A 14,504-nucleotide genomic window follows, 5' to 3' on the forward strand; every position below is an offset into this window, starting at 1 on the left:
CCGCCTCGGGGGTGGGGGTTGGCCGCTGACCGCGGGAGAGCGGCGCGAACAAGCCAAGGAGCAGCCTGTCCTCTGCAGCCGGATCAGGGCCGCTCTACCGGCTCCCGCCTCGGGGGTGGGGAGGTGGCCGCTGACCGCGGGAGAGCAACAGGAGCCGGTAGCGCGGCCCTTCCCTGGCTGCAGAGGATGGGCCACACCTCCTTTGCTTGTCCCTGCCACTCTCCCATGGCCACCCCCCATCCTCCAGCAGCAGCCCCAACCCTTGGCCCTGGGAGCGGCGGTGACGGGAGATGAATCCACCTCAAGCCAAGGGGTATGTGTTTGGGGGAGTGGAGCAGAGGAGGAATCTGGGAAAGGAATAGTGGGAGTACAGGAATGTCTCCTGACTGGTCACTTGGGAGAGGAAGCCCAGGACAGAATGGCTGATTCAGCATCTGTGCATCCAGGCACTCGGCCTGTGACTCAAGTTTGAGAGGGGATGTGTCACTGGCCTCCTGGAGGGGAGCAGTCACACAACTGACCTCTTGGGGATAGAGAGAGGGGGGACAGAGGGTAACTCAATCCAGCTCTATGGTGTGCTTGTGAAAATGAGCTGTCTCTTTAGAAGCATAGAATCACAGAAAATTAGGATTCAAAGTGATCTCAGGAGGTCATCTAGTCCAATCCCCTGCTCAAAGCAGGACCAAACCAACTAAATCATCCCAGCCAGGAGTTTGTCAAGCCTGACCTGAAAAACCTCAAAGGATGGAAATTCTACCACCTTCCTAGGTAACCCATTCCAGTGCTTCACCACTCTCCTAGTGAAATAGTGTTTCCTAATATCCGACCTAAACCTCCCCCACTGCAACTTGAGACCGTTGCTTCTCGTTCTGTCATCTGCCACCACTGAGAACAGCCAAGCTCCATCTTCTTGGAACCCCCCTCCAAGTAATTGAAGGATGTTATCAAATCTCCCCTCAGTCTTCTCTTCTGCAGACTAAACAATCCCAGTTCCCTCAGCCTCTCCTCATAAGTCATGTGCCCCAGCCCCCTAATCATTTTTTTGCCCTCTGCTGGATTCTCTCCTATTTGTTTATATCCTTTCTGTAGAGGGGAGGCCCGAAACTGGACGCAATGCTCCAGATGTGGTCTCATCAGTGCCAATTAGAGGGGAATAATCACTCCCTTGATCACCCAGCAATGCTTCTAATAATGCAGCCCAATATGGTGGTTGCCTTCTTGCTACCAAGGGCACAGTGCTGACTCATATCTAGCTTCTCATTCACTGTAGTCCCCTGGTCCTTTTCTGCAGAAATACTGCTTAGCCAGCCTGTCCCCAGCCTGTAGCGGTGCATGGGAGTCTTCCATCCTAATTTCAGGACTCTGTTACCTTGTTGAACCTCATCATATTTCTTTTGGCCCAATCTTCCAATTAGTCTAGGTCACTCTGGACCCTACCCCTACCCTCCTCCATATCTGCCTCTCCCCTCAGCTTTAAGACAGGATGTACAGCCCACTGAATAAACGGTTGTCTGTGAAAATGCTAATGATCCACCTTACAGAGAGAAGGAGGAAATTCTGGTAAGACACAGACAGCAGCGGTGAAAGAGGTGCTGGGAGAAGGCGCAACAGTTTGCTCAGAAAGCACAGATCACCATCAGAACTGTCTAGAAAAAGTGTTTGGAGTGGGGATCACAAAGAAAGCCCAAGTGCTGGGTGAACTTTTTCCATGCGCATAACCCTGGGTTGGGAAGCAGCTTCAGTGAATGCTTGCCAACATGCAAAGTGCTCTTACATCCTTACCTCGTCAGAGCCTTGAGTACCAAGTACTCAGTGATGACCTTGAACTGAGATGCCCACTTAAAGGGACACTGAGGGGAAAGGAAAACCAGTAGCTAAACATATGTTAAGGTTCAAGTAGTAGTTGAAAGCCAAAATGTATTTTCAATAACCAAACTGTCCAAGCAGAAGGTGTGGTGTAATAAATATATCTGAAAATGCCTACCTGTAATAAAAGATTTGATATTATTGGTAAATATCATGATGCAAAGCTTGTTGCTAAGGGTAAAACTTATAACGAATAATTTGGTATTAATGGTAAATCCTATGGAAACTTGTACCATTCATGAATTTTGAGAAAGGCTTTTGGACATAATGTGTGCTTGATATGAATACGTCTATTTCAAGTTGACAGCCAAATCAAAAACTTAAGGTCGATAACTATTAGAACTATATGTGCAAAAACAATTTTGTTATGTTCCAAGAAAAATATAGAGAATCAGTAGAAAAGGAAACAACACCAGCGGAACTGATATAAAATTATGTAAGAATTGGAGGAAATGGCACACCTTGGCTCATGGCAGCCTGCCCTGGATTGTCTCATTGCAATTGTGTGTGTAGAAGTCGTAGGAAATAAAGGCAAAGAACTGATGACAAGACAGAATGGACTATAAATGGTTGCCTATGATTTCCACAAATCAGAGACATTTATTGATCCACAGCCCTGTTTGGATATAGATGTGGTTTTTGCCAGCTCCCTGCATCTAATTATCTTATGATCGAAAGGAATCTTTACTGACCATCAGGATCATTCTGAACTTTTGACTCCAGTATAATTTGAGGTGTGAATGTAAAGTGAGTAAAGTTTGTTTTGTAATCAATAAAGAGCACTTAGAGTATTATACACCAAGACTATGTCCGGAATCTCTCTGATCCCCATCCCGTAAGGAGACCTCTATTGTGAGTCTAACACTAGGAGTAGTAAACAAGAAGCCCTATGGGATAGTGCATCTCAGCTAATACCTGTAAACAGGCTCAAAGCTTATCACAGCAGGGAAACTATGATAAACCTGGTCAGCTGTATGCAATTGGAAACTGAGGCACATTGTCTCATGACTTGATGAATATCTCTATTGACATATCCCCATTTGGAAAAGCAGAATGGTTAACAATGTGCAAAGATACAAAGAGAGGTTTTTCTAGCGATCCAGAGAAGACACATTTTCAGACTTTTGATCACAGGGCTGATCTACAAAGTCTTAAAAGGTACACAGAACTTTACAAGAACACCTATAGGTAACACTGCAATTACAATGTTTTGCAGCACTCGGGACTCAAATGTTCAGAATCTAAAGATGGTCTTCAGTACTCTGCCTCCACATTAGTCAGTGACCAAAGTGAAGAAGGGGTAGATTTTTTGCATGGCCATACCCTGGGGTTGGGAGGCAGCGCACGGGGCGAGCCAACACAGGAAGTCCTCTTACATCTTTATCTCACCAGACCCTGGCATACCAAGACCCCAGGACAATCTGAGACTGAGATCCCTATTGAAGGCCACACTGAGGGAAAGGAAAGGAAACCCAGTAGTTAAACACATGTTAAGGTTTAGGAAACAGTTGAAAAACACAATGAGAATTGACCAAACCAAACTGTCCAAACATAAGGCTTGGTACAATAAAAATATTTGGAAATGCCTACCTGTGAAAAAAGGTTTGGTGTTACTGGTAAATCTCAGAATGCAAAGTAAGTTGCTAATGGTAAATCTTAGGATAAAAAAATTGGTACTGATGGTAAACTTATGGAAAGATGTAGCATGCATGATTTTGGGGAAAACCTTTCGGACATACACCTCTACCCCGATATAATGCTGTCCTCAGGAGCTAAAAAATCTTACCGCAGTATAGGTGAAACTGCGTTATATCGAACTTGCTTTGATCTGCTGGAGTGCGCAGCCCTACTCCCCTGGAGCACTGCTTTACCATGTTATATCCGAATTCGTGTTATATCAGGTCGTGTTATAATCGGGGTAGAGGTGTACTAGGAGTAATAATCAACATGCCGTAGGTGGCTATTGCTTCTCAGCTAACACTTGTTCAAAGGCCCAAAGTTTATCACAGAAAGGAAATGATAATAAACCTGGTCTGCAGTCTGGAGGGGGAAACTGAGGCACCTCACCTCATGGCATTGATGAATCCATGTATTGAGTTACCACTAGTTGGAAAAGCACAATGGCTAACAATGCTGCACAGAAAGCACACTAGCTGACTTTTGAGATCACTAGGCTGATCTATAAAGTGTTGAAAGGTACACAGATGTTTGCAAGACTACCTGTGGATAACAATGTTTGCAACACTTGGGAGTTTTATGATCAAAAGGTAAAGGGAACCTTGAGCACACTGCTTCTGCATCAGTCAGTGACTAACACTCCTGCAGTGACCTCAGGAGGGAGGTGTGATTCTCTGTTCCCCAAAGCAACACCCTGGCAGCCCCATATTTACCATGGTGATATGATTATGATGTGATTTTTACAATGCATATAAAATATGTCATGTATGACATCAGTGGAAAATTATGATTTGATGAATATGATTAACCTATTAGAATGCATATGTTATTTTGTACATAATGTTCTGAAAAAATGGAAGGGCATGTGACCAGTTCCTGTGACTCTGGACTCCATCTAGTGCCTGTACTTTTCCACTAATTGTGCTGGTGGCTTTTGCTTGGAATAATTAATCTCTCTCTACCTGGGAGAAGCTATAAAATGTGGAAGCGACTGTCATAACATTTTTCCCATATCTGGACCTTAGCGTCCAAAATATGGGTGTTAGCATGAAAACCTCCAAGTTTAGTTACCAGTTTGGACCTGATAATGCTGCCACCAGCCAGGGATTTATACAGTGCCTAACTCACTGTGGTCTCCCCAAAACCTTCCCTGGGGGACCCCAAGACTCAGATTCCTTGAGTCTCACAACAAAGGGGAATAAACCATTTCCCTTCCCCCTCCTCCCCTCCAGGTGTTCCCTCCCTGGGTTCCTGGAGAGATATACAGAAGTAAGCTCCGTGAATCTAAACAGAGGAACTCCACCCTCCCTGTTTCCAGTCCTGGAAAACACAAGTACCGAGAGAGCTAATCTCTCCCCCCACCCTTTCACCCAGAGGGTATGCAAAGTCAGCCTAGTAAATCTAACACAAAGAGATTTATCCCCTGACTTCTTCCTCCCACCAATTCCCTGGTGAGCTGCAGACTCAATTCCCTGGAGTCCTCACTAAAGAAAAACTCCAACAGGTCTTAAAAAGAAAGCTTTATATAAAAAGAAAGAAAAGGACATAAAAATGGTCTCTCTGTATTAAGGTGACAAATACAGGGTCATTTGCTTAAGGAAAAAAAATGAATAAACAGCCTTATCCAAAAAGAATACAATTTAAACTTTCCAGCAACTACACACATGTAAATACAAAAGAAAACAATATAAACCTATGGTCTTACTATCTTTGTAGTTACAACTTGGAAACAGAAGATTAGAAAGCCAGGAGATAGAAAAATCACTCTCATAGCCGAGAGGGCACAGACACAAGACAAAAAACAACGAACTCACACCCAAAACTTCCCTCCACCCAGATTAGAAAAAATCTTGTTTTCTGATTGGTCTTCTGGTCAGGTGTTTTAGGTCACTGCTTGTTAACCCTTTTATAGGTGAAAGAGACATTAACCCTTAACTATCTGTTTATGACAGTGACATCATCACTTGGCCTCACTCCCCAAACAACTCAACACAAAAGACGTTAGAACCTGGGATTGAACTGAGGACGTGATCCCAAGCTGAAGGGATTTCTAGCCTGTGTGTGGAAAATTGGTGGATTGTTTGTACCATCAGTGCGACACATTGATTCAAAGCCTGTCTAGTGTATAGAACTTAGTGTGTGATGTTGTTTATTTCCCAGATTTCAGCTTTGTTCTTTACATTATTACTTACAATCACTTAAACAATTGATCTTTCTTTAACTAATAGATCTGGTTTATATTGTTTTCCTTAATACAGGATGTTGTTTGAAATGTAAAAGGGAAATCTGCTCAGGCTGGTGTATTGTCCTCTCCACATTGAGGGAGGGGCAGTCTGGGAAAGAAACTTATACTGGACAGGCTTTTGGCCAGGGCAAGATGGTACAGCTCTTGGGTCCTAGGCTGGGGATCTGGTTGGAGCCTCTCTATTGTAGTTTCATGGCTGGCTAGTGAAATCATTCATGTAACTGCAGCTGGGTGTGTCCTTGTCTGTGTGTGGCTGTGTAAGTGCAAGACCTGCAGATGTTTACAGCTTCTCACAGCCTCACAGTGTGAGACCAGCAAAGAGTCCTGTGTCACCTTATAGACTAACAGATGTATTGAAGCATGAGCTTTCGTGGGTGAATACCCACTTCGTCGGATGCATGTACATTCACCCATGAAAGCTCATGCTCCAATACGTCTGTTAGTCTATAACAGGGGTCGGCAACCTGTGGCACGCGAGCCCATTTTTCATGGCACTTGGGGCAGGCTGAGCTCTGTGTTTTCCACCGCCAGCTCCTGCCAGCCGGGGACCTGCCACCGGTCCCACTCAGTGCCAGCTGCTGGCCTGGGGGAAGGAACCCCAGGTCGGCAGAGGGCTAAGACCCCAGCTGGCAAGGAGCTGGTGGTGGAAACCCCAGATCGGTGGTGATTAGCCCACTGCCGCTCTGGGGTTCCTGCTGCTGGCCCCTTGCCAGCCAGGGTCCCCCCTGCCGCAGCCCCACTCAGTACCCGCTGCTGGCCTGGGGGAAGGAACCCCAGGCTGGCAGTGGGATGAGACCCCAGCTGGAGGTAGTTTGGTTATATAGTATAGACTTATAGAGAGACCTTCTAAAAAACATTACAATGTATTACCGGCACGTGAAGCCTTAAATTAGAGTGTATACGTGAAGACTCGGCACACCACTGCTGAAAGGCTGCCGACCCCTGGTCTATAAGGTGCCACAGGAGTCTTTGCTGCTTTTACAGATCCAGACTAGCACAGCTACTCCTCTGATACTTGACAGTGTGAGAGGGGGCCCAGATTGGTTTGCCAGAGGGTTCGGCGGTCTGGAGCTCCATGTTGCAATCCATGGAATTCCTTTCACCCCGTCCCAGTGAACAGGCCCTGCAAGACCATTAAGACCATTTCCCTGCTGTCATGTGGTCATTTACTGAGAGAGAGACCATGGTTATGGAAGGGAAGTCAGGACACTTGGATTCTCTTAGCCCGTGTCTGTGTGAATTTGGAAAGTCATGTCTCCCTGTGCCTCAGTTTACTGCTCAGTGAAATGGGGATGGTTCATAGTGACTTTTCTTTGCTAGGTTTTTGAAGATTCGTCAATGAAAGGTGCTGCACAGTTTAATGATAGTTATTGATGAGAAGTACTGATCTCTGATCCCTTAGCGACAGCCCCATCTGTTTGCTCTAAGTGCTTATATCAGAGGGGTAGCCGTGCTAGTCTGGATCTGTAAAAGCAGCAAAGAATCCTGTGGCACCTCATAGACTAACAGACGTTTTGGAGCATGAGCGCCAAAACGTCTGTTAGTCTATAAGGTGCCACAGGATTCTTTGCTGCTGTAAGTGCTTGTGTCTCTTCTTAGTCAACTTTCTCCAGATCTCTCTGTCTACTATCTACGCATCTATCCTGAGAGTTTACAGGACATCAGATCCTCTGGAGAGTTGAGCATTATCCCTAGTTTTTTTTTACTCATCAACTATAAGTTTTAAATATATGCACACAAACGTACAGAGCAGCCAATTCCTCTCTGACTCAGCACAGAGCCCAGGAGTTCTCAACTCCCTTTGGGAAGGTTCCTTAATTGCTGTTTACTTCTAAAGCTGGATAATTAGCACAGAAGCAGAGACAGGCTTGTCCACAGTCTGTTTACATTCAGATGCTCCCTTGTCCTCTAGAGTCTGATCAACCCCCCCTGGGATTACATAGAGCTATATTATAAACTGTGCAGACTGTGTGTTGGCTCTCGGCATCGGATGCTGCTGCAGATGCTGGATTTAGAGAGATGTCGGTCACAGATACCTGAGGGGGATTCCCAGGGAGGACATTTCCATCTCGTAATTCACAGGTACCCATCTCTTGCTGAGGCGCTCACCCAATCGACAATCCTTCTGCAAGGTGGGTGTGGTGGGATAGAGAGTAAGTCTGTGTCCTTTCCACTCTGCACAACCATGGAACATCCCAGGGCCCTTGCCATAAATGATGAATTTGCTAAAGAATCACTGGCCAAAAAGTCACTCTTTTCTGGGCACCCCTGTTCATCCTCCCTGACGGACTCCAGCCCCAAGGTGGTGCATTTCAGTGGCACAGTGAATCCTTCAGGATGAAAGATGTTAGTAGATGTGCAATACAAGGCCAAATTCTGAGACCACAGCTCGTACTTTGCTCAGGCCTCAGGGAGGCAAAACTCCCCTTGGAGCAAGAACTGAGTACAGAGATCAGAGCCAACTGTATGTTAATGCACAGACACTGTCACGCCCTCCACTTGCATTTCATGACTCTGTCTATTAATGTGGCAGAGGGACAGGGGCTGTTACCTGACTTTTATCTTCTGCAAATCTTGGAGGTGCTAGGGATCCTTGCTAGAACAATAATGAAAATTTTTCCATATGGATAACACACATTTCTCCTAGCTTCATTCAAGAAGTCTACTGAAATGTTATGCCTGAAACTAAAAAAAATAAAAATAAAATCTTGAAGTAGACACCCAACATGTGATATTTCAGAACAAACTCCAAAAACTTGGCAAATTTATAAGCAGCTGGAAATGAGGTCTTCTAATGGAAGGAGTCAGACAGCTTTAACTACAGGTGATGCCAGCAGGACCACCTATAATGGCCAATCCATTTGTCAATCCCATTCTTCTATGCTCTTTGCTCCAATAATGTTGGTAGCAAGAAGTTCTATAGACCAAATAGGAATTATGGTGGCAATTTTCTTTTCTCAATATTATATGTTCAGACTTTCAATTTAACTAAATGTTCCCTTGTTCACGTTATGAAACATATTAAATATAAATGCCTGATCTACTTTCTTTATCAATAGATCCATACGGTTTAATATCAGAAGAGAGCAGTTGACAATCCAGTCTGACCACCTATAAAACACAGGCCCATTAAATTTCACTCAGTTACCTCTGAATTGAGCCGAAAGACGTGTGTGTGACTAAGGCCGGATCTACACTAGGATTTTACATCATAGAATGATAGAGCCATAGAGTTATAAGGGATCGCAAAGGACAGCTAGTCTATCCCCCGACAAGATACAGGATCGGTTTTGTGTTAGTCATCTAAGACTGTTGGCCATTCACACAACTTTGGAAAACCTCCACAGAAGGAGCTTCCATGACTTCCCTGGGAGTCTGTTCCATTGGCCTCCTGTACTTAAAGTTAGGAATATTTTCCTGAAATTTAATTTAAATCTGCTAGACTGGAATTTTAACCCATTGCCTCTTGTCCTGCCCCTCTGTGGTAAGACAGAATAACTTTCCTCCACCTTTTTAAGACCACTATGATATCCCCCATTAATCTCCTCTTTTCCAAATAAACATGCTGGTTCCTTTGGCTTGCTCATACAGCTTGCATTCCATCCCTTGTGTAACATTTGTTACTTGCCTGTGGATCCTTTCCAGGTTCTCTACATCCTTTCTGTTAATTGGACACATAACTCCAGCTGAGACCACGCCGACTTCTGCTAATATAACCCAACGTTGCATTTGCATTTTTTGAAACATTTTTCCTAATGTCCAACCTAAACCTCCCTTGCTGCAATTTAAGTCCACTGCTTCTTGTCTTCTCTCAGAGGTTAAGGTGAACACTTTTTCTACCTCTTTGTAAAAACTTTTAAAGTATTTGAAAACTGTTATTATTTCCATCTCAGTCTTCTCCTTTCATGATCACTTTCCCTCAAGTTGCCTTTCATTTTCAAATTCTCAAACAGTTCCTCCTTATATGTCAAAATTAAGTCTAGAACGACCTCTCTCCAAGTAGGTTTCCCAGCATCTGGAACAAAAAATTCTCTCCAATACATTCCAAGAACTTACTGGATAATCTGTGTGCTGGTGTAGACAACATGAAATGAATTCTTCCATCGACCTAGCTCCCACCTCTCTGGGATTACCTGTGCTGAGGGGAGAACCCTTCCATCTGTGTAAGTAATGTCTATATTGAAGCATTATGGCAGCACAACTGTTGCATTTTAAGTGTAAACAACCCTTCAAGGAGATCTTCCAAAAAACAACATCCAGTCTGGATCTGCCAACATGGGGAATTGGAGAATCCAACACTTCCCTTCTCAGTGAGTCCCAATGGTTAATCACTATCAGTGCTAAATATTTGCCCCTAATTTCAAGCTGGAATTTACCTGGCTTCAGCTTCCAGCCCTTTGGTCTCACTCAGCCTTTATCTGGTGATTACGGAGCCTGTTATTACCCATGATTTTCTCCCCATGAAAGTCTCTGCTTGATAATCTTTTTGATAAGTTAAGAGATCTATACCTTCAAGTATAACAATCCATCATTTTCTCTATCCTCCAATCATTTTTGTGGCTCTTTTCTGCACTGTCTCCAAGTTTTCAACATCTTTTTTCAAATGTGGGCCCCAGAACTGGATGCAGTTTATTTCCCCAATCCCATGTGCAGAGGTTAAATCCTTTCCCTGCTCCAACTCACCAACTCAGTATTTTCCACTATTAAATCAAAGGCCTCTGAGAAATCAAGGTTTGTTCAATCAGGGTTGTTTGCTTGATCCACCAAATGTGTACCCTTGATCAACCAATGTGTACTCTCATGAAAGGATGAAAACAGGTTTCTTTAACAAGATCTGTTCTGCATAAACCCTGTTAGCGACTGGCATTACTTACATTTCTAGACTTTTTTTACCTAATCTTATACCCATTTTTCCATTGTTTCTTAACCTTGTCAATCTTTTTACATATAAAAAACCCCTATCCTTTCATATTTCAATATTTTACATTTAACACAGGAATTGACATAAACCCTTTCGAGGATTTCTCTTGTTCTCAATATACTTTACAAACTCCTTTTTGTGATCCATAGCCCTGCAAACATGGAGTTTTCCCTGATGTCTTAACGTTCCTTATCAATTTTCCTAACTTCTGATTTCTATTGCTGGCCAGCTATTTTCCTTTTTTCCTCTTTCTTACATATTGCTTCCCTCCCTCTAATTGTTGCCTTCACTTTACCAAAAGTTGTTCACTTTGTTGACTCTGGAATTGTGATTTTTCTCATATCTAATAAAATGTTATCAAAGAATTACCAATATTCATTCATATTTTTCTGTCTAAATTTTTCTTCCCAATCAGTTTTGCTGACAATTTTCTTCATCTTTAGGGAATTAGTCCTCTTGGAGCACTAAGTGTCTATCGACAGTACTGGTTGGGAACTGTCCATTTGAATGTAAATCAGTTTCCTTTTCTATTTTCCTCTACTGTATCATATGCTCTCCTCTTTGTTCCTTGTATGAACTAAAGTGTCCCAGACTTTTCTATCCTTAATAGAGACTGGGTGACCAAAACTGAGCACATTCCCGAACATCTTATGCTTCATCCCATATCTTGGGGATCTGAACATTTTTTTTATTTTGTCCACTGCTGTGAATGAGCAGGTGTTTCTCTTGAGCTGTTATCACTGGGGCCCAGGTCCTTCCCCTGAGGGATGTTCTAGCTGGGATGTTTCTCCCAGCACATGTCTTCCTAAAAGGTTGTTTTTCCCCCCTCTCTGATTTTCCTGGTTGAATGGGGAACTCCCTTCAGTATGGACTCCCTGTCGAGGCTCTCATTGCATTAAGAAGCAATGATGGATAACCACTATCCACACTTGTGTTTCCAGCTGGTGCCTCTTAAGTTTCCCTCACCACAAAGTGTAGGAATTATTAATGCAGGGAGCACAGTATTTAGTAGTAGTATTTAGTAGGGTCATTGTTCACAGTTATTCTTTCTGAATAATGAAAATGTCATTTTTCAGTGTGTGAAGAGCAATCAGTCTGCTTCTCCCATGAGAACAGCCTCCACTACTGCATGCAGTGTCTCATATTAACTTTGTCTCTCCATGCAGGCATTTCTACTGTGACCATCTACTGGGAACACACAGAAAGTCAGGGGAATGTATGGCAAATGCAGGAGATACCCTAATGCCTCAAAGTTGGACACAATCTCCCCTACGCCATGTCAGAATCTAACAAAACCGACTTCACCAACCCCTCCACCTTCATCCTGCTTGGCATTCCTGGCCTAGAGGCAGCCCATATCTGGATCTCCATTCCCTTCTGTGCTATGTACGCCATAGCCGTGTTGGGGAACTTCACCATCCTGTTCATTGTGAAGAGGGAGCCGAGCCTCCATGGGCCCATGTTCTATTTCCTCTGCATGCTGGCTGTCATCGACCTGGTCATGTCCATATCCACCCTACCAAAAATGCTGAGCATCTTCTGGTTCAATTCCAGGGAGATCAGTTTCAGTGCCTGCCTCACCCAGATGTATTTTGTTCACTCCCTCTCAGGGATGGAGTCTGGAATGCTCGTGGCCATGGCTTTTGATCGCTACATGGCCATCTGCCATCCTCTGAGATATTCAATGACCCTGACAAACTCTGTTGTGGCCAAGATAGGCCTGGTCGTGGTGATGCGCAGTGGCATACTCGCATTGCCCTATCCCTTCCTGGTCAGGCGGTTGCCATATTGCAGAACCAACGTCATCCCACACTTTTATTGTCAGCATATAGCAGTGGTGAAACTGGCCTGTGCTGACATCCGCATCAGTAGTTACTATGGACTGTTTGATCTTCTCTTTATGATCGGAATGGACGGATGTTTTATCGCCGTGTCCTATATTCAGATCCTCCGGGCCATCTTCCGCCTCCCCACAAAGGATACCTGGCTCAAAACTTTTGGGACTTGCATCTCTCATCTTTGTGCCATCTCAGCTTTGTACGCCACAGATTTATTCTCTTCCCTCATGTTCCGATTTGACCACAATGTGCCACTGCATTTCCTCGTTCTCATTAGTGGTGTGTACCACATTGTGCCTCCTGTGCTACACCCCATCATTTACGGTCTGAGGTCCGAACAGTTCTGGGACAGGCTGCTCCAGCTCTTTACTCATAAAGAGACCTAAATGTTTTCTCCCTGTGCTCTGGCTCTCAGATTGAGCTTTGTGCAGAGCTGGCTGGTCCATGATGCTGGGTCCTCTTCCCTGAATCACTTCCTGGACAGACAGAAAGACATTAAACCCTGTCCTGTCCTTACTGTGCTGTGTCAATGTGATGAACTGGGGAATCAGTCTATGTACACTACACTGGGTGGCCACCTTTCTAATTCCTGGTAGCTGGATCCCTGAAATTGCAATCTTGCCTCAGCTCTTCTGTCAATCCTGAACACTGCTGCGTGTCTTCTCCCCAAGGCCCTGCCCCATCTCTTGTTCCTCTCTTCCCCTCTCCTTGTCAGCTGCGATCCAGTCATCTCTAAAACCAATATGTTCTGATATCTTATGGCAAGTCATAAGAACATAAGACCAGACATAATGGGTCAGATCAAATGTCCATCTAGCCCAGAATCCTGTCCACTTACAGTGGCCAATGCCAGGTGCCCCAGAGCGAGTGAACCTAACAGGTAATTGTTATGTAAAGCCTCTGCTCAAATGCAATTGTAAGATCTGTAACTTGTATCATTAAGTTCTGCAACCTTTTTCAGACTTGTAACTTCAGTTATTGTTAACAGAGCCTTTGAAGTTTTGTAACCTTTGCAAGCTCTGTAACCTTTTCAAGTTACTACTTGTATGAACTTACTAGCTTTGTAATATCCCATCTGGGAGGAGCGGGACTGCAAGGAGAAAGGAGCCCAGAGACAGGAGCCTGGTGTGTCTGATATAATCTGCCCTGGGAAGGAAATCACAAAATGCTGTAAAGAAAAGAAGAACTCATCTGGGAATGCTTCTCTGTGATGGACACAGAAGGCAAACTCAGTGTATGTTCCAGCAAAAGGAAGCAGCCATGGACACAAGCAGCTGCTGCTCCTTGACCTGCTCAGCAGCCTGGATTTGTGAGCGCAGGTGGACGCACCCTAGATCTAGCGTGCTTCAGCTTGTCAGCCTCCATGCTGTCTCCAGTAACTCTCTGCCTGTGTAAGTGTGTGGGTGCATGAGGGTACGAATGTGTGCATGTCTGAATAAGCTCCATCTCTGTTCCACATGCTGACTGTGCGCTGTGTGAAGAAGAACTTCCTTTCATTTGTTTTAAAGCTGCTGCCTATTAATTTCATTTGGTGGCCCCTAGTTCTTGTATTATGGGAACAAGTAAATAATGTTTCCTTATCCACTTTCTCCATATCACTCATAATTTTATATCTCTATCATATCCCCCCTTAGTCTCCTTTTTTCCAAGCTGAAGAGTCCTAGCCTCTTTCATCTTTCCTCATATGGGACTGTCATAAACATATAGCTAAGGGTTAATGTCTCTTTCACCTGAAAAAAAAGTAACCTGAAGCACCTGACCAGAGGACCAATCAGGAGACTGCATTTTTTCAACTCTGGGTGGAGGGAAGTTTGTGTCTGAGTTCTTTGTCTTCTGCCTGAATCTCTCTCAGCTATGAGAAGGATTTTTCTATTTCCTGCTTTCTAATCTTCTGTTTCCAAGTTGTGAGTACAAAGTGGGTTTTTTCTTTTGTATTTACATGTCTATAGTTGCTGGA

At 44.1% G+C, this 14,504-nt stretch overlaps 1 protein-coding gene across 1 annotated transcript; it reads left to right on the forward strand.

The window, feature by feature from the left end:
* The first annotated feature begins 11,985 nt into the window (after window positions 1-11,985).
* On the forward strand, window positions 11,986-12,933 carry LOC115643053 (olfactory receptor 52E4-like). Its single transcript, XM_030546871.1, has one exon. It carries the CDS (start codon window positions 11,986-11,988, stop codon window positions 12,931-12,933), a length of 948 nt encoding a protein of 315 aa, XP_030402731.1.
* The last annotated feature ends 1,571 nt before the right edge of the window (window positions 12,934-14,504 follow it).

The sequence above is a fragment of the Gopherus evgoodei genome, unplaced genomic scaffold, assembly GCF_007399415.2.
Source record: "Gopherus evgoodei ecotype Sinaloan lineage unplaced genomic scaffold, rGopEvg1_v1.p scaffold_50_arrow_ctg1, whole genome shotgun sequence".
In the NCBI taxonomy this organism is placed as follows: domain Eukaryota; kingdom Metazoa; phylum Chordata; order Testudines; family Testudinidae; genus Gopherus; species Gopherus evgoodei.